Source organism: Silurus meridionalis, chromosome 17 (genome assembly GCF_014805685.1).
Source record: "Silurus meridionalis isolate SWU-2019-XX chromosome 17, ASM1480568v1, whole genome shotgun sequence".
In the NCBI taxonomy this organism is placed as follows: Eukaryota; Metazoa; Chordata; class Actinopteri; order Siluriformes; family Siluridae; genus Silurus; species Silurus meridionalis.
Genome location: NC_060900.1, coordinates 3,550,836 through 3,570,856, shown reverse-complemented (window position 1 = coordinate 3,570,856; position 20,021 = coordinate 3,550,836). Strand labels below are relative to the sequence as shown.

General features: G+C 38.0%; 2 protein-coding genes across 2 annotated transcripts in view; one reads left to right on the top strand and one right to left on the bottom strand.

Annotated features, from left to right (window-relative positions):
* Positions 1-722: 722 nt before the first annotated feature.
* On the bottom strand, positions 723-5,616 carry LOC124400204 (beta-microseminoprotein E1-like). The gene is made up of 5 exons (XM_046871872.1): positions 5,545-5,616; positions 3,101-3,260; positions 2,883-2,973; positions 2,239-2,356; positions 723-1,281 (listed from the first exon to the last, which is right to left on the bottom strand). Exons 2-5 carry the CDS (start codon positions 3,101-3,103, stop codon positions 1,173-1,175), a joined length of 321 nt encoding a protein of 106 aa, XP_046727828.1. The 5' UTR covers positions 3,104-3,260; positions 5,545-5,616; the 3' UTR covers positions 723-1,172.
* antxr1a (ANTXR cell adhesion molecule 1a) overlaps positions 5,217-20,021 on the top strand; it is a 31,347-nt gene continuing 16,542 nt past the window's right edge. Inside the window, exons 1-10 of the mRNA XM_046871871.1 lie at positions 5,217-5,742; positions 11,097-11,168; positions 12,159-12,230; positions 13,870-13,951; positions 14,098-14,131; positions 14,227-14,306; positions 16,854-16,922; positions 17,056-17,136; positions 17,591-17,651; positions 19,290-19,388. Coding sequence (XP_046727827.1) covers positions 5,588-5,742; positions 11,097-11,168; positions 12,159-12,230; positions 13,870-13,951; positions 14,098-14,131; positions 14,227-14,306; positions 16,854-16,922; positions 17,056-17,136; positions 17,591-17,651; positions 19,290-19,388 — 805 coding nt within the window. The 5' untranslated portion in view covers positions 5,217-5,587. The remainder of the gene's footprint in view (positions 5,743-11,096; positions 11,169-12,158; positions 12,231-13,869; positions 13,952-14,097; positions 14,132-14,226; positions 14,307-16,853; positions 16,923-17,055; positions 17,137-17,590; positions 17,652-19,289; positions 19,389-20,021) is intronic.

The window sequence follows — 20,021 nt, the reverse complement described above, 5'->3', positions numbered from 1 at the left end:
CATCGATCGTTGTACAAAAAACAGTATTGCAAGAGTGCAGTTATACTTAATATTGATATTCCAGTTAATTCACACCAGGCACAAACCTGTGTATCTGCACTCTAGTGAGGCATTGCTTAATTTTTTTTCTACTGTGTGAATTGCTAAATGGTCTCTAATGACAAATATTCAGCAAAATTGTACAGTACGTTAAATACATTTACGCTCAGGATTAAACCCTGAGCTCTGTGAGGCTGCATTGTAATCTTTTTGGAGTGTTTAAAGGCTCTGGCATGGAGAAGCTGGTGCTGGATCTGTGATGATCACAAGTGTTGAGCTCAGTAGCTCCTACTTTTATACCAAAGACTGTAGAAAGAACATTTACTTATAATCTTATAATCCAGTACTCATGTTAGTTCTCACTCTCCAGTGTTCTGTATTGTTGAAAGATTTATGATCAAACTCTTGATATCACCCAAATGAGGATGGGTTCCCCTTTTGAGTCTGGTTCCTCTCAAGGTTTCTTCCTCATTACATCTAAGGGAGTTTTTCCTTGCCACAGTCACCACGGCTGCTCATCAGGGATAAATACACACTATTCACCTTAACTGATGATTTCTGTAAAGCTGCTTTGAGACAATGTCTGTTGTGAAAAGCGCTATAGAAATAAACTTGACTTGATTTGACTTGACTAATCAAATCGGCCATTGTGAGTCCAATCTCAGTGTTTAAACTGTCAGTGTTTTTAGAATATTGTAATTTATTTTGATGGCCTCAGGATGGGTTTGATTGGGTTTCTGATCGGAAGGTCAGAAGTCCCACCGCTTAACCAGCTGCCATTGTTGGGGCCTTGACCAAAGCTCTAACCCTCTCAGCTTCAGGCCGAATAATGGTTTACCATGTGCCTTGACCTCGACCTCATAACAAGCCGGGATATGGAAATAAAATAATTTAAATGTGCTGTAATATATATGGGACAGGTGATATCCGTTGGTGTTGCACACACACTAATATTTCAGTGTTTGTTAAAAAAGCAGTGTCCCCCTAAACCACAAACACATATCTGTGTTAAGAAATGTTTTTATTGGGTGTGGTATCATGAGTGTGATTGTGATCATTGTAATAAATTTACCGGACACATTCTGATGTCGCATTTTGTTTTTAATGTTCAGAATCCAGTATCAATCATCATGTTAGCAGGGTAGTGACGGGTCGTCCCTGTTGACCACTCGGGCCTGGCACGTGTCATAGTCGTACTGCACAGTGCAGAGTTTAGGATTCGGGTTGTTTGGTGGTACAATCCTGAAAGCAAGCATGGATTTTTTATTATGTCAGTAGACATAAAAGTAGACAGTAGAAATTACAGTTCAATCACGAGAAAGACGATTGAAATGTATATTTAGCTTTCCGTCTACAAAATGACTCAAGTGGTGGCCTGATGGTACCAGGATTTAAACTTAAGACTTTCTGCTCTTAAGTCCAACTTCTTAATCACTTAATTATAACTGGGCCATAGTGAATGCATGGTATATCATTTTAATTCATTTCTGCAGTTGCAAAAAATGTTTCATGCATAGAATGAAAAAACATGCTAGTTTTATAGAGCAAATGATCAATAAAGGTGTGATAACTAATAATAGCAGGTGTTTTCTTTTCCTCTTATACCAATAATGACTTTTTTTTTTCATTAAAGGTGTAACTTTTAAATAGCCTTTATAATGTATAAACCTTTATTTTTATATTATTTTATATTATAAATAATAGTAATCAAAATTATTGCTGGAACAACTTAGAAGATTCATCCATACCTTCTGACTCATTATAATGGAGATTTCAAGAGCACCTTGGTATAAAGAATTAATATAAAAAAAAAAAATTTCTTTCGGCTTCTACCAATAGGGGTCGCCACAGCGGATCATCCGCATGTTTGATTTGGCACATGTTTTTACGCTGGATGCCCTTCCTAACGCAACCCTCCCTATTTATCCGGGCTTGGGACCGACACTAAGAGCGGCTGGGGTTGGTTCCCTGACCAGGGATCGAACCCGGGCCGCAACGCTGAGAGCGCCGCATCCTACCCACTAGACCACCAGGGATAAAGAATGAATATTGGTAGTTCTAATTCAAATATCTCTTCAGAAGCAACCCTTGGTGGTGTTTTACTTCTTACTCTCTCTCCATTTTTTAGTTTAAAGTTAACGAACAAATCTGAAGCGCTCTACGAGTGAGGGGGTGGAAAGGTCAAGACGGCTTCCTTACGTGTCGCAACAAGTCATGCCGACGGACGAGCAGTGACATTTATAGCATTGCGAGTTGATCCAAGTGGAATCCAGGTCGTGCTGTATCCCATCCGTGTTATCGATGCAGCTCGTCTGACCTGAAAACATCTCATTTATTAGATCTTATACATTCATCCGTTTTTTTTTTTCCCGAATAATATCCTACACAGTGAAGTGAATTATTGTATTTGAATAAATCAACTTCATTGCTGTACTTAAGTCATTTTTTTTGGCTACTTTCTACTTTTACTATCACAGATATCAAACACGCCTTTGCATAGGAGGTAAACTCAATCACAGGGCACAGTTGCACCTTCACTACAATTTGGAAATAAAATGTCTTTGTACTGAGGGAGGTAACGAAAGTACCAGAATGGAAACCAGTGAAGCATAGGAAACATGGAACTCCACACACACAGGGTGGAAGCAGGACTCAAACCTCAAACCTTGGATGATTTCTTAGGCATTAATGTTAACCACCAAGCCGCCATACTATACCCAGTTCTTATATATGGTCACTGGTCACAATATGATACAGATATACAAAATATATAGCAAATATTTATTTAAACTTCAGATAAATGTAAAGAAATGAAAGGATGATGTTAATATTTTTTTTTTTACCTTGTTCCAAAAATGTTGTTTCACAGTCTGGAAACTCTCCCTTAATCAAAAGAGGAACCAGAAAAACGACCAAACCGAAGAGCAAACACTTCTGCGAAGATGAAATGAACAACTCGTTTTCAAAAATCATTTTCCTGACTATAACATTCATACATACAAAAGTTGCAGCAGATTTTCCTAATCCTAATCTCGCACCACACCTAAAATCAAACTCTTACCATGCTTGTATGGTAGTTCTCTCAAGGCCACAAGATACAGAGCGAATTCCACTTGCCGGATCTCCCACATTTATACTCGCACCAGCACCACAATCGGGCAAATAAAAGTGATAAAAGGAACAATCGGTTCTGTTTGCCAGCAACTTATAGAGGTCATTTCCTTTCATACGAAGAGATATGAGAAGAAAAAACATGGGCGGTTCACGGATCGAGAAACAAGGACACATTCATTAAGAGCTTGATTATGTCATCAAGACTGATTATGTATTAAGAGCAAACATAAGTCAGTGTTAGCATAGGTTTTCATAAAAATCATAAATACTTTAATCTTTGATAACCTGGGTTGTGGCTTGACTTGCAATCGGTTTTAAGTCGAATATTAATCAACTCCTACTGTGTGATTTGTTACACTTTGCAACAAATAAGTTCAAAACCATTTGGAAACTAAGATCTATTAACATTTGTCTTACCTTTAATAGTAGTGTAATAGTAATCCAATTGAATGAATACAGTGCCTACACCTAAAACGTTCTTCTATTAGATGATAGGTTTAAAGTGTGACTTTGTGTGATGACAACTTGTATCTTGTTCATTATAGAAATACATATGCACAAAGCATATTTGTCTAGCCGTATACCATAATTATTTTTGAAAGTGGTGCCTTTATTCAGCATGAACATGTAAAAAAAAAAAAAGGGTGATGGCTACCATACGTGAAATAGAACAATATTTGTAATTCCTTACTTTACACTAATGCTAAGCGCTATAATGGAGCTTTGTTTGTCTAGCAAGCTGTTGTACTGAATCGCATTTATTAAGGATGGCATTCCAAGTGCAGACATTTCAATTCAGATTCCTTTGTGTAACATTGCAATCTATACACTCTATTTCAAATTCAAATTCAAATTGCGAATTCAAATTTTACAATTTCAAATTTTCAAATTTCAAAATTTCAAATTTTCAAATTTTCAAAATTTCAAAATTTCAAATTTCGAAATTTTTTATTTCAAAATTTCAAATTTCACAATTTCTATTTCTCTTATTTCCATTTTATTTGTTCTTTAAACATTGTGTGAGTGCAATTGAAACGTTTTGCTTCATGTCTGGTTATTCTTTTTCCCAAATTATTATTATTATATTGCTCCCATAATTCTAAATAGACTGAATTCATGTACAATCCCACAAATAGAAACAGAAAAGTCACTTGTCCTCCTCCGACTTTGTACTCGCTCTTTTTATGATACTTTGACACCTAACTTAACATTCTCAAAGACCAAGTTACACCTCTCCATACCATCAGTGGTTAAGGCCCTGGGTTACTGATCAGAAAGTTTGGAGTTCCAGCCCTAGTATCTCCAAGCTACCACTCTTGAGATCTTGAGCAAGGTCCTTAACCCTCTATTCTTCATTGGTGCTGTATCATGGCTGAGCATACGCTCTGTTCCCAGCTTCCTAACATCGCTGGGATATACAAAGAAATAATTTCACTGTGCTGCAGAAGCACCCTCACTTTTTATCATATAAATGGTCTTTTTTCAGCAGTGTTAGTGCGCCGTGCTTCACATGAAAAATCGCTCAGGTTTGGTTTGAGGAACATGATGAAGGTTTCCCATATCCGATACATCACCTGTGGGACATACTGGAGAAATGAGTCTTAAAGGATCTCCAGTGAAAGATCGATAGAACTGGATACTGCTAAGGACAGATTTAACTGTTAAGAAAGCGAGTAAAACATGTCTTTTTTGTCGTCTTGCCTGGCTTTTTAGTCTGGGGCAATTCTTTGACAAAATGACATCTACACCTGAAGAAATCTTACAAGGGCAAAGGAGTTCATTTGTTAAAAGAATCGTCAGCAAGAATCCTGGTGCCTGGGCACATAAACACAAATTCCATATACCGTATGTTTTCACTTGAAGATCAGTCATTGCTGCTGTCTGCCATTAGGTGGCACTAGCGCTACACTTCTCCTTCCTGTTCTTAGACTTTGTTGGAAAGAAGATAAAAAGTGTGGGGCTAAAGACTGAAAGACAGTGATTAACAGTCATACACACACTCTTACACTCCCTCCCCTTCCTCTCTCTCTCTTTTCTCTCCACTAGAATTGCTAAAACAAGAAACTAGGTCAGTGAGGTGCTTCATTCCGTACAGTACATATCAGTGTTTACGTGTGCATAAAAGCTTTAGTTATTTCTCCCCCCCAGACAAACATTAAATTAAACTACATTTCTCAGCTCATCTTACTGGACCAGATCATCTTCTGTTGTTTTTTTTTTTTCCCTTATCCATTACTTCAGCATCTAAATGATGAAATGCATCTGGAACTGCGAAGATACACAAAACTTTTGTTGAGGATGGTCTAAACCCATCAGAGATTGCAAAAGTGGAGTACCTTGCTGCCAAGAAGACATCATTCCCAGACAGTTTCTGGACTTTTGAGTTTTTACCTTCTGTTGCTCATCTATTGTTTTGCTGCATTAAGACAAGACTATGGCTCATACAAAGTGGAAGTGCTGGTGGATAATGCTGTTGCTGGGTTTCGTGCTGGTCTGGATTGCTGAAGCAAACGTGGCTTTGTCTCCGGATAGAGGAGTAGCAGTGTCGTCTTGCTACGGAGGCTTTGACCTCTACTTCGTCCTGGATAAGTAAGTCCATGTGTTCTGTGATAGTGACACAAAGAATCCTAATGATACAAATCCTGGGATCAGAATATGTTTATTATTTTCAAAAACTCTGTGTTTGATGCAATTATTGTGCCTGAACTCCAAGTTCAGCTTTGAGACCAATAAGGATTATGAGTCTTATGAGAAATGGAGGTGAAGGTCATATTGTGCATTCGTTTAGAACAGACCCATCACCTCTGACTAAGTGAGTCCTTGACATACCTTGAACAATTTTTCTAAGACGTTTGCTACTTAAACTGCGGAAAAAAAACCATTACATGATCTTTATTATCCTGTGGAAAAATCATTCCCCTGAGGAAATCCATTACTTTAGCACCATCCCTTTCCTTTTTCTTCAATTGACCGCATCCTAAAGCAATGATGCCTTTTACGAGACTGCTTTTGCACTGACTGGTTGTGACTCACTAGTGACCTCTACATCTACAATACAAACATATCAACTTTTCTCTTTAATGACATGATCTACAGCAAATCTCAAACCTGTTGGTTTATAGGGGACAGACGCCTCATTAGCAGGAAAATAAGTTTAATAGACCCCCCAGAACAGATTTATATTATTCTAATTATAGATAATAATCCACTTACAAATTCTAGCCATATATTGGAGCATTGGCACTGTTCCCGGCCAATAACATTGGATCCTTATTCACTCGATTCATTTTCAAGAATTAATATAATACATTTGATCAATATGGCTATAAACACTTTGCTATGCTTCATGCACCACATCTTCAGGGAATACAATAGAGAATGCTTTAGAGCTTCAGGATCCCTGGTTTGAATTTGTAAATATTATTCAGTGTGGGATTTCTGTGCATGTTCTCTGGGGTTTCCTGCCACCATTGATGGCAGTAGGTGAATTGGCTGAGCCTAAATGCTGAATGAGTGTGTGCAAAATGCCCTGTGATGGACTATTAGTCTTCTATTAAGGGTGTAGAGTACACCTGGATTATTTGCATGGTTCCTTAGATGAACTCCAGATCCACTAAAAACCCTGACCAGGATAAAGTCTGATGATGATGATGATGATGATGATGATGATGATGATGATGATGATGATAAATGGTAGCGTCTATGCTCCTTGTTCTTTTAAGATTCTGTATTTAACGTGACAAACATACAGGATCAGATGTTAACGGTATTATGATTTGTATTGTAAATAATGCTGTATTGCTATGTAATGGTGCAAACTGGATTTTTTTTCTTCATGCACCTTTATTTCAAAAGAGCTTTTAACAATAGATATTGTCACAAATGCACATTTCGATTCCAGAATGTCCCAGATTTGACACTGGGAAAGAAAAAAGTGCCAGAAGAACCAACCTTGAAAATGGAACCTATAGAGAGATTATAAATCGTGACTTTTCTATAGGTATAATATAAAACGATGGAAAAGTTTATTAGGTGAGTTAAATGGATGATTGTTATAAGCATTGTTGTAAAATGAGCGCTGGGACCATGTTTATGATTACAGCAGTAGATTTGAGGTATAATCATGGGCAAACCTTCTATTCAGCATTCCAGAAGATATTCTGGGGTCACAACTAACAAACAATACATACACAATATAAACAAAAGTATTGGGACACATAACTTTTCCAGCTATATATGTAGATCTTCTCCTAACTTTTAACACAAAGCTAAAGACCACACAACTTTACAGCATCAGGAAGATGTGCTTTACATGGGTTGGAGTGGAAGATCTCCTGCTATAGACCTCTGGCCTCAACCTTACTGATCAAATGTGGGATGAATTGAAACTTCTGGCATCCTGAGCTTCATCAGTACTGAATGTGTACAAATCTCCACAAGCTCTCTCCAAAATCTAGGGAATAGTGGAGGTTATTATAACAGGAAATGGGCACTAAATGTGGAATGGGATGTCTAAAGTGCTTAAAGTGCTTATGCTCAGGTGTTCATATAGTGTCTTCAGTTACATAAAACTCAGAAGATGGGATTCAATGAAATCAATGTCATATAATATATATAATTTATTTGACTTTTATATAAAATATATATTGTATTTTATTGATTTCTGAACTAAAGCACAATTCGTATTGCTAATGCTAGATAAAAGCTTACCAAGGCACATTCCACAAGGCAGAAATGTTATTCTTTCTTTTTTCTCTCTCTGTATTTTACACACTCCTGCACTATAATTCTAACCAAGAAAATCTTTTTTTTATTTTTTTAATACTGGATTACTGCATTTCTGCATTGCTTGAGGTTTGGTATTATCATGCTGAGTTAACATCTTGATTTCATTTGAGGCTTGATTGTTAATTGCATAAGCACTCTAATGTTTTTGGCAATAAGAATCTAAAGGATTAGGACAGGGGCCTGAGCCAGGACCCCGAGACAGGCCGAATTAAAGGATAGACAAATGGCACGGCATCTGGTTTTAATTGCAGTAGCTGCTTGGAGGCATTCAGTGTTTTATTCTTTCATATCTGCATCATGACTGATAACAATATTAAAAGTTGCAAGTAGAATCTTGTATCTGAGATATATAGACTAAGATTTCTATGTCCTGTCTTTGCACATTTCTTTCTATATTTATTGCTGTTATAAATAACCTACTGTACACTCATTTAAAAAGATGTTCCACTAGATTTTAAAGTGTGGAGATTTGTGCCCATTCAGTCACAAGGGTGTTAGTAGTCAAGTCAAGCACTGATGTAAAGTGAGGAGTCCTGGGGTGCAGTCAGTGTTCCAATCCATTCATGTTGCATAAAGTCAGAGCTCTATAGCAGGAGATCTTTCACTCCAGCCCATGTTAAGCATATCTCCATGGAGCTGGCTTTGTGCACAGGGGCATTTAAATGCAAATGTCATGTCATACAAATATCATTCTTACGCGCCCAAAGACACCCTTGAGTTGTGTGTCATAAATGTTGTGGTAAAATTTTTGGAAAAGACTCACAAATGGCTGAAAAAATCAGGTGTGTACATCCAATATGGTAAAGCATTTTAGGAATTTCATCTGATGAAACACAGAGCACTTTTTTTTGAGCTGAACATTTTATTTCTCAGAATTAAATGGTTATAGAAGCAGCCCTAAAATAGTTCTGTTAGTTTACATTAATCATGGACTAATACACTATTTTCTGGGTTCTATACATAATTATTGTGTACGGTAGCTCCATAAATCTTTCTGTGCTGCAACATTTTTGTAATCATTTTAAAAGCCAGTATACTTCACTGTATGTCCTGTCATTTTAAATCACTTTGTTTAGCTATTTTCTAAGACGGTTTCCCATCTGTGGACCACATTCAGCTAAACAGTTTCGTTTAGCTGAAATGAATACAGTCCGTTAAACACTACACTAGGTTTGAAGTCTGTGTGTAATTTTGTATGTTCCATTATGTCCATGCAGGTTTGCCTCTGGGTTCTCTTGTTTCCTCACAATGTCCACAAACAGAAGAATTTTTGCGACTATTAATGGGCCCTAGGAGGTGAGAGTGGGAAGTGGAAGCTTAGTGGTTAAGGCATTTTGGACCTAAAAGCCGTGAGTTTAAGTCCTCACCACACCAAGCTGCCCCCCCTGTGCCCCCTGAGCATGGCCCTTAACCCCATAGTTCTTCGGTTGTATATATAAGATAAATGTAGGTCGCTGTTTATAAGGGCGTCTGCCAAATGCCATGAAAGTTTGGGGAGTGGGAGTTTAGTGGTTAACTGATTTGGATCCAAATATTGTGAGTCCAAATCCCAGCCACAACATCTGCCACTCCTGTGCCCCTGAGTAAGGCCCTTGTATAAATAAGATCAATTTAAGTCAGTCTGCAAAAGGGCGTCTGCCAAATGCGTAAATGTAATATATGTATGTATGTATGTATGGTGTCCTGCAATGCTTATATTCTCCAAACCTGCCAATAATAAAGCCCAAGATGAAAATGTTTAGCTACACAGAAAACAACACCACACCAATAATGCAATAATAGTGCCTTGAAAATGCACCAAATTTGGGAGGACTTCCTTTTTTTCCCCAGTTCGAATGATGACTTGTTTGTGAAAGTCTTTAAACTTTGCCATTTTCTACTATAAATCTGAACGCTTTCCTTTTTCTCCTTTTTCTTGAACCGGTTTCACCAAGAGATCCAGATGTTCCAATGTCTTGGCTTTTTTTTTGGCAACTGGCTCCTCGTTGGGACTTAGCAACATAAAAAAATAAACTTGAGGAAAACGGAGAAGGGTTGAATGAGTGGGTGCATCTGTATTAAGCAAATGTGTCACATTTTCTAACCACATCTCTACGTCCAACTTGCAGTAGAAAGAAGGGAAGTACAGCATGTTTTCTTGCCAGGGACATGGTCAAAATTTTTATTTACTTGAAACACTCGAAATGAGCAATCTTTCATTCGGCTTTTAGGTGCGTTTTGTGTGGGAGCCACTGTACAAACCTATTGATCATTATTATACTCCAGCTTCCTATCTGACACCATGGCCAGCTGTTACTTGACTGTAATTTCTCCTTTGAAAAGAAAGAAAGGACAAAATAATTTCCTCTCTGACTGAAGTCATCTATGCCTGGGAACTCAGGACTGAGTTGAGATGATAAAGCACTTCACAATCTTCAACTCTCAATGACTTATAAGTGCTAGTTCTCAGGATTAATACAAAACATAATAGCATACGATGGCATCTCAATTTAGCATGTTATGTCTTTAATATGATACTGTATTCTGGATCATATTTAAGGGTCACATCTGGCTCAGAGATTGTCCCATTCACCAGACATGTCTTTGTATTTACTAAAAAAACAACAAAAAAACCCCACACACAAACCACAATAATGAGACCATGATGTCATAGCAATTTTTTATTTTGCCCTAGCAGAGTAGCATTTAGTGCTCAGACACTAAAGCCAAACAATCAGTCGACATGTTAGAGAAAGAAAGCTGAGGTTTGTGTTTAGCATATGTTTGCATTATATCACAGGCTGTCAGGATTGTTTTCAAAAGGTCGTGTTTGAGAGGGAAGAAAATACGGAATCGTGGGGATGTTTGCTTTGGTAGGAATGCTTGGCAAAAAAAAATAAATGGCCTACTTGGTGGGGAGCCAATATTTTAAAATATGACTGTGTGGAGATTTGTGCGCATTTAGAAGTTTCTTGGGCATTTGAAAGGCGGAGGAAGGAATGGTAATTGTTTTATAGCAAAGAAAGAAAAGATGTCTATTGAGTATTGTGGTAATGTGACAGACTAGAACACACAATGACATACAATATAATGTATTATAATGAACATACAATATAATATAATATATAATGTGATACTACTGTGTAATCTAACACCAGTTCTGCTCCTCTGTACAGGTCTGGAAGTGTGCAGCATCACTGGACCGAGATCTATAATTTCGTCGCTCATCTGGCCCATAAATTCATTAGGTAAGGAGGCTTGTAGCGCACACACATGCTACGAATTGTGCTGGATTTCCGTAAAAGCCATGTTTGATCTTTTAAAAGTGTTTTCAAGACACTAAATGTTACTCTATTGTTCTCGATATTAATATATATTTGGGTAGGTAGGTAGAAGGTAGATAGCGTCTTTCTACAAGAGGTGCGATGTCCTGTGATGTGATACAGAAGTGTGAGAAGATGCAGTGTGCTGGATTTATGTGTTGCTGTCATTTATCCAATAAAGCATGCTGACTCTAGGGGCGAGGGTAATTTCTAGGTGACCAAATTGAATAAATAAGGAAAAATTGGCCTCCCAATTTACAAAAAATACACGTGCAATTTTAACAAAAATTGTAGTCAGTTCAAGTGGCTTTGGTTATGGATGGAACTGACTTTTATTCTCTAAAATGGTCTTTTAGACGCCAATGTGCTACATAAACGAGGAGTTAACGCAAGTCTACACCGACATAATCAAGCTATTTGAATCGTAATAGTGTTTTGCATAGAATGAAAGGAAAAAAAGACAATAGGATGTAAAGAATTTATGCATGTAGGCAGCTTTTACTAGCTACTTTTACTTTACTTTCGGGAATATAAAGTTCATTTGTGCTAAATATTTTGTCCAAAATGACTTGAAGACATTGTGTACAATGTTCACCTTTTACTAAATCTACCCAGTAGCATATCTGACTTTACTTTATACTTTATTAAACCATCAATAAACCAAACTGGTTATTGGTATGTGACCAAACTAAACAAAAATAAGGACAAATTGGCCTCGAAAGTCAATTTAAGTGGCTTTGTCTATGGATTAAAGTGTCATTTCATCGTACTTGATGTAGTACACAGTGTTTCTCTAAGACACCAAGGTGCTACAAGGAGTTATGCAAGACAACACAGAACTAAGACATAATCAGGGTATTTGAATCATAACAACTGTTTTAGTAAGTTAGTTGCGCATTTGCTTCTTTCCCTCAGCCCACAGCTACGAATGTCCTTCATCGTGTTTTCCACCGATGGCCATATTCTCATGCGGCTAACAGAGGACAGGTAAGTATTCACGATCCTGCATGATTTTTCAGGGATTCTTTTCCTGATTATCTGCTCTATATATCCTTCATTACTAACACTAAAAGTTTCAACACTTATGACTCAACTTCTGGATACCTTTAAGCACTTCCCAAAGAAAAGAAAATGTATGCTATCAGAGTCTTATGCTAGCTTGCAAAATTTGCTAGATCCTGCTGGACGATGATGTAATTCCCTTACACATTTCCCCGAGATGCTGTAATCGGTGTAACATCATTCTAACTCACAAGATCTATTGTTCCGAAGCACTGCACAAACAAAAAACTGAGACTGAAATAAATTGAAATGTCAAGACAAATATGTCGCAGTTGGATCTTGGACTCTGTGCAACTGATAACACGGCATCAGGTTTCAATTACACGCATGAGAAATTTAGCATTTCACTTGCCAGTGCATATGATTACAGCTGGACTGAATACCCTACATGCTTGATTTTATGATGGATAATTACCCATGCAGTTTGAGACACAATAGGACAGCTGCTCCTTTAAAAAAAAAAAAACGCCCTTGACAACCTGATCATTGCCAAATTGACCTAAACAAGATTTTAGCATATGCTTCACTGTATCGCAAAAATTGTATCTTTCCCTCCTTCCCTCTGTCTTTTTTTTATATACTTATAATCTCTGCAAGCAAAGTTTTTTCATATGTCTGGGAAAAGTAGAAGATGTTTACTGTCTTCCCGGTTTCCAGTTTCACACATGCCTGATTTCCTGACCATCTGCCGCTCTAATTTCCATGCCAACGCCAGCTAGCAGCAGCAGCAGACACTCTTTGCTGTGATTCATTCACATTAATTTGATCTGCTAAAAGTGATATTACGAGATCCAGTTGCTTCCAGAGGGTGGATCCTTTCCAAAATAGATGGCTGGTGACACAGTTTGACTCTTTCCCCTAATCAGGGAAATTTCTAGGCTTATCTGAGAAAAGCTGACGTGGCGCCTGAAGCTCACATTTGAATTTCAACCCAGTCCAGGCAAAATTCTTCTGAGAGATAAAAAAAAAAAAAGGACTACATGGACAAACGTTCTTCTGACTTTTCCAGCCATATGTTCCTCTTCCAAAAAGCTTTGTCTTTGCCATAAAATTTTTCTCTTCACTTGAACTAGAAAACCCAAATCTGTTCCAGCATGACAATGCACATGTGTACAAAGCCAGATCCAGAAAGATATGCGTTACATAAGTTGAAGTGAAAGATCTTCGGGATGAATTGGAATGCTGACTTCACCCCAGGCCTCCTCACCTCCTCACAATTACATCAGTCCGTGAACTTACTACCAACACCCTTGTGGCTGAATGAGCACAAATCTCCACAAAATCTAGTGAAACATCTGCCCAGAAGAGTGGAGGTTCTTATAACAGCAAATGGAGACTAAATATGGATTGTGATGTTCAAAAAGCACATATAATTATAATTGCTGATTGTTTTTTGTACTATAATTTTTTCCTGCAATTGTTTATACCACTATTTTATATTCATTTTTTTTTGCATTTCATTTCATTAAAACCATTGCACTGCGTTTCATCCTGTTTATGGTTTTGTACATGACACATAAAACAGGACCAGCGTTTTTCATGGCGCCACATTTTTATTTTTCAGAGACAAAATTCGCAAAGGTCTGGAGGAGCTCCAGCGAGTTCTGCCAGGAGGAGACACTTTTATGCACGAGGGAATTCAAAGGGTGAGTCCATCTTGGATTAATTGTAGTGCATTTGGGCAGGATTGATGACATACTGTAAAACAAGCCCTTTGTCCAACTGTACACATGTGATGCACGTTTCAGTTATTTCCATGGTTCCATCATTTTTGTATACTTTCATCTTCCAGGCAAGCGAACAGATTTACTATGGGAACACTGAAGGTATGTTCATTAAATATCCACATTTATGTGTGTGAACGTGAAATCCAATGACAAAAAATGATGAAAATGACCTCAATGGTGTGGTTATTAAACAGGATACCGGACGGCGAGTGTCATCATTGCCCTCACAGATGGAGAACTGCACGAGGAACTCTTCTTCTATGCTGAAAGAGAGGTAGGCAAAAATATTGACCTCATGTAGATCGTATTCATGCTGGCATCGGATTCCTCCTTCAACACCCCTTTTTCCGCCTCCCCGAAGCGAAGACTTTCTGTTCCAATGTACACACATGAGGAAAGAAGAGAGACGATGAAAGGAATAAATTAATTTTTATCTAAATTCAGAAACACCTGTCATTCATCACCAGGTCAGCACTTTGATGCCTTTGTTTTAACAGGAGATAAAAAGAGATCGTCAACTTACCTTCTGCCTTCAGCCAAAGTCTGCACCGGAATGAAAGAGCTACTTAATGCACATCTGCTCAGACAGAAATTCATCTCAATGTGATCGCTTTAGCGTGTGCCACAAAAAAAGAGGTTTCCAAAACTCTAATATACTGTTATACTGTACTAACACTTCATAACAGTGCTCCACTTTATGTAGAGTTTGGACATTGGACTTCTTTGAGTGTTTAAAGGCTCTGGCATAGAGAAGCTGGTGTTGGATCTATGATGATCTCAACTTCTGTAAAGCTGCTTTGAGACAATGTCCATTGTGAAAAGCGTACCAGAAATAAACTTGACTTGATTTATTTTTTTAAAATGGAGGGATGCAAGTAAAATGTGCGATGGTCCATCTAACACTAGTGCATCAAATAATTGTATAGGGACTAAACAGGAAGAAATGAGTACATCTGTGGCAGACCCACTTATCCAGAGTAACTTAGATCTTATTTATAACATACACAATTGGGGGTAAAGGGCCTTGTTCAGGGGCCCAGCGGAGATAGATAGAGATTTGATAGTGCTGGGATTTGAACTCATGACCTTTTAAACCAAAGTCTAACACGGATACCACTTCCCTATGCATAGTATTTTTCATATTTGTTTATATCACCAACACACAATGACAAATTCCTTGTATATGCAGTGATACAATGATACTTGGAAATAAAATGATTCTGATTCTCTGATTCTGGTTCATGTGCAAATCTACTACTATTTACTAAATAAAAGTGATGACCCATTCACTTATTTTGTATGGGAAGTGTTAACTCAGTATTTATGGTTTTGGGTTACTGATCGAAAGGTCGTGAGTTGAAGCCCCAGTATTGCCAAGCTGCCACTCTTGCGGCCCTTGATTAAGGCCCTTAACATGGCTGACCCCAGCTTCCTAACATCGCTGGTATATGGGAAGAAAGAATTTCACTGTGCTGTAATGTACATGTGACAAGTATAAATCACATTTCTTTCTTTAATAATAGAAATAAAATAATTGTTTGGAAGCAATACAAGCAAATCAATAATTACTGTATTTTTATAAATCACATCACCATTAGTTACATTTTTTTCCCCTTATATCAGGTCTTAACACCTTTAAGGTAGCAACTGTTCTGCCAACATTTATGATATTTGGCAGATGCCCCTATTCAAGATTACTTATAATTATCCTATAAGAGTTAAGGGCCTTGCTCAAGGGACCACAGTGGGATCTTGGTAGTGCTGGGATTTGCAACCTTGTAATCAGGATTCCAACATCTTAACCACTGAGCTCCCACTTCCCACAAACCACGTACTAAACTACTTCACAAGCAATTCCTGGTTATTCAGGCTTCAAGTGTTTATTGGCACGTCTCCAGAAAACAGTGTGTTACACCATACAGTGGAATTCTCCCTCTGTGCCATGACTTGGACAAGGAAAACAAATGCAAGAAAGGGTAAATAATCATTTAATTATTATATTATGAGTGATTAAACAAACAAAAAGTACGATGATGACAGAAGGAAACGAACGCAGAGACCATTCGTGTCATCTTACTCTATAAAATGAATTTAATCTACAACATATTATGAAAATCTTGCCAACTCTTAAATACCCTCAAGTTCCGAACCGTGGACCTGTGCTTATTGTTGGATTCGGTTCAGCCCAATGTTTTGGGGTTTCATGATCAATATCGTTTTGACCCTTTCTCTTTTTGTGACTTTGGATTATGTATTCAGTTGGACTAAAAGCCAGGAGGTGGAGGTGGAGCTGGAGGTAGCAGAGCTGAAGATGTTGAGATTTTAATTGGATTAGAAATGAGTTTATTAGAGGGACAGGGCATGTAGGACGTTTTGGAGACCAGGTGAGGGAGGTGTGATTGAGATGGTTTGAACATGTGCAGAGGAGGGACGTGGGGTATATCAATAGGAGAATGCTGAGGATGGAGCCACCAGGAAGAAGGACAAGAGGAAGACCAAGGAGGAGGTTTATGAATGTGGTGAGGGAAGACATGCAGGTAGTTGGTTTGAAAGAGGCAGATGTAGAGGACAGGTGGGTTTGGAGATGGATGATCTGGTGTGGCGCCCCCTAATGGGAGCAGCCGAAAGAAGAAGAAAAATAAGAGGATTGTACTGTTTTTTAATAAACCTCCAAAGCCAGGAATCCTCAAATCCTGTGTGTTCCATATATATTATGTGGAATCACATTTGTCCTTTTGTGCATGCACTTTCAAGGTCTGAATTTCATTGTTAAGGATTTAACTAATCTTACCTTGTTTCTGTTTGTTGTGTTGCTTGTCAGGCCAATCGTTCCCGAAGCCTGGGTGCCTCGGTCTATTGTGTAGGGGTGAAGGACTTCAATGAGACCCAGGTGTGTGTTGCTTCTGTTTAAAATGGACACAATTCAGAAATTGAAAAGTGATGACCAAACATAAAGCATGTGAAACTGCAGCTGATTTGATCTATTGCTGTACAACATGACTGCATTTGTGATTTCATTACAGCTTGCCAAGATTGCAGACAGCAAAGATCATGTCTTCCCAGTGAATGGTGGTTTTGAAGCTTTGCAGAGCGTGATCGATTCGGTAAGCGATTCTGCACTGCGTTACGAGTGACAAATGTTCACATGCATGAGCTAAAACCCACAGTTCTGATTAAATAGATTGGGAAATTGTTTACCAAAAGCTCCAACAAAAACATATGCGTTTACACGGAAAACAGTAAGAAAGCTATCACAGACGGCATTCCAACGAATAGTTATAGATTTGAAAAAGTAACAAAGGATGTTTAGGACTTTTTTTAAGGATTACGAGGCATCTGTGGAGTTTATAAAAGCTTATCAAAGAATCAAGACCGACTTGCCATGTACTACACATGAACATGTAACGATTTCAATACGCAATTAAAACAAAATGAAGTTGGTTTTAGAAGAGTGTGTAAATTGATAAACAGGTATCTAAAAGGAGCTAAAGTTAGCGATCAAAGATGCTTAATAGTTCACAATCCACTTATACATTACTTTTCTCTGTATTTCTTCAGATCTTGAGAAGATCCTGTATTGAAATCCTTGCGGCAGAACCGTCCAGTATCTGTGCAGGAGGTGAGCGGGGTTTTGTTAGCAAGTGATTTATCTATCTGTCTGTCTGTCCGTCTGTCCGTCTGTCTGTCTGTCTGTCTGTCTGTCTGCCTGTCTGTCTGTCTGTCTGTCTGTCTGTCTATGAGTCCTTCAATGTGTCTTTCCATTATCCATTTGTAACTCCTTTCAAATTGCATAGCATACAAAATATGTGTTACAGTTAAATGTAATCACAATTGACACCAATCAGGCATAAAATTATGAGAATTATAACATAATGACCGTTAAAATAAATAACACTGATTATCTCTTTATCATGGCACCTGTTAGCGTGTGGGATATATTAAGCAGCAAGTGTACATTTTGTCCTCAGATTTGACATGTTGGAAGCAGGAAAAATGGGCGAGTGTAAGGATTTGAGCGAGTTTGATAAATGTGATGTCTAGACGTCTGGGTCAGAGCATCTCCAAAACTGCTGCTCTTGTGGGATGTTCCTGGTTTGCAGTGGTCAGAATCTATCAAAAGTGCTATAAGGAAGAGTGGTGAACCAGCGACAGGCTTGTGGGCGGAGCAAAACAAATTTGATAATTTCCCATTAAACACAACTGGATGGAGTGAGCTGGCTTTGTAGAGCTTTTTGGGCCGAGATAAGAAACTAAACCAGAACCAAGAAAATGCTGTTTTATTTATATTCCTCAAATAGATATGTATAGTCAGCATTATGGAGAGCAGCTGTTATCACTCCTGTTTGATAATTCTTTGCAAATTACACCCTATTCCAGGGTTTGTGTTGTTTGGCTTTGGTTATGTCGAACACGCTACATCGTCAGGGAGAACTACAAATGCAGCTCACCACAAAGTGCTTTTCGAAGTCTCTGGTGAAAAAGACACGTTTTTCTTAACCACAATGGTTAGCATGGTGAGGTTTCAGGGGATCGTACTAGTGCTTCTAACCTTAAAGTATGCTGGAAATTTGGACTGTAAGCCAACACACAGGCAAGTCTCGGGTAACTTAAATCCAGGCTTGTCCATTTGAGGAGGTGGGTAACCGAGCACAATTATGTATTTCAACAAATTTATTCGTTTTTAGGCTTCATTTACAACTACAATCATTTAGATAATATTCAGTTACGAATTATTACTGCTTTTGAATGACCAACCGCTTTTATGGATGGAAGATAGATCCATAAGATAGAAGATAGATCCTCTATAGATGGAAATACATCTATAGAGGTCCATTGAGGCAGGAATCATGTTGGCGCATTCTCAGGAAAGAAGTTCAGTTCATTTCAATTTGATTTATATAGCACTTTTGACAATGGACATTGTCCCAAATCAGCTTTTCAAAATGTAATAGATTACATATATGCGTTTTCGCATCATATATTATTCCCTGTAACTTAATCCCTAATGAGAGAGTCAGTGGCAACAGTGCCAAGGAAAAACTTCCTGAAATGGTATAATGAAGTCACCTTTAGAGGAACAGATTCAATAACACATTAGCATACTTATTTAATAACCTTCCTACTGTATCACCTTCTAAGAGCTTGCTCTTCTCCTCCACACACAAACAACATTAATCATCCAATTTGTTTCTATTCTTATAAAAACGATCGAAAGACACATTTTGTTTTCCCTGTCACCTTCTACTCTCATTCACAGAGTCATTTCAGGTTGTGGTGAGGGGGAACGGCTTCCTTCATGCCAGGAATGTGGAAAAAGTCTTGTGCAGTTTCAGAATTAATGACACCCTCACCAGGAGTAAGTTGAATCCTAATGTCTATTTCTGTGGTAATTATGCTAAGATAAATAAATCAATAGTATTGGGTAGAAACTTAATCGTTGGATTAAAAGTGTAGATGAAGAAGAAGGATGCTGATGCTGGATAAGAACGATTTACTTAATATTACAGCCGATACTGTAGAAGAGGCGAGGGTCAGGCGATTAGCAGACATTGTTGAGAGAGATGAGATCAAAGCATGTGAGACATGTCATATTTAAGGAAGTACCAATACTTAAAATGGGGCAAAAGGTATGTAGGTGGGAGGAAGCTTTTTTAGATGTACTTTCATCTCAGATGTCTGATAATAGACATGATACACTTATAAAAACCACAAATGCGATCTCAATCTTCACAGTGGCATCCTTGGGTAAAAGTGAAGTAATAAGAATAGGGCTAAAATGAAGAATTGTGGTACAGAGTAAAATCTTTATGTGAAAACATTTACCTTTGTGATTATGCATGTGCAATTATGCTAATCATGCTAATGTTGTGTGTAAGCACAATTATGAATATGAGGGGGGTCTCCATAACTGAGGTCGATGCGATTCACATCTCAATGCACAGTCAACGATACAGTACATTAAAGATACATATGAGGCAGCTACTGATGT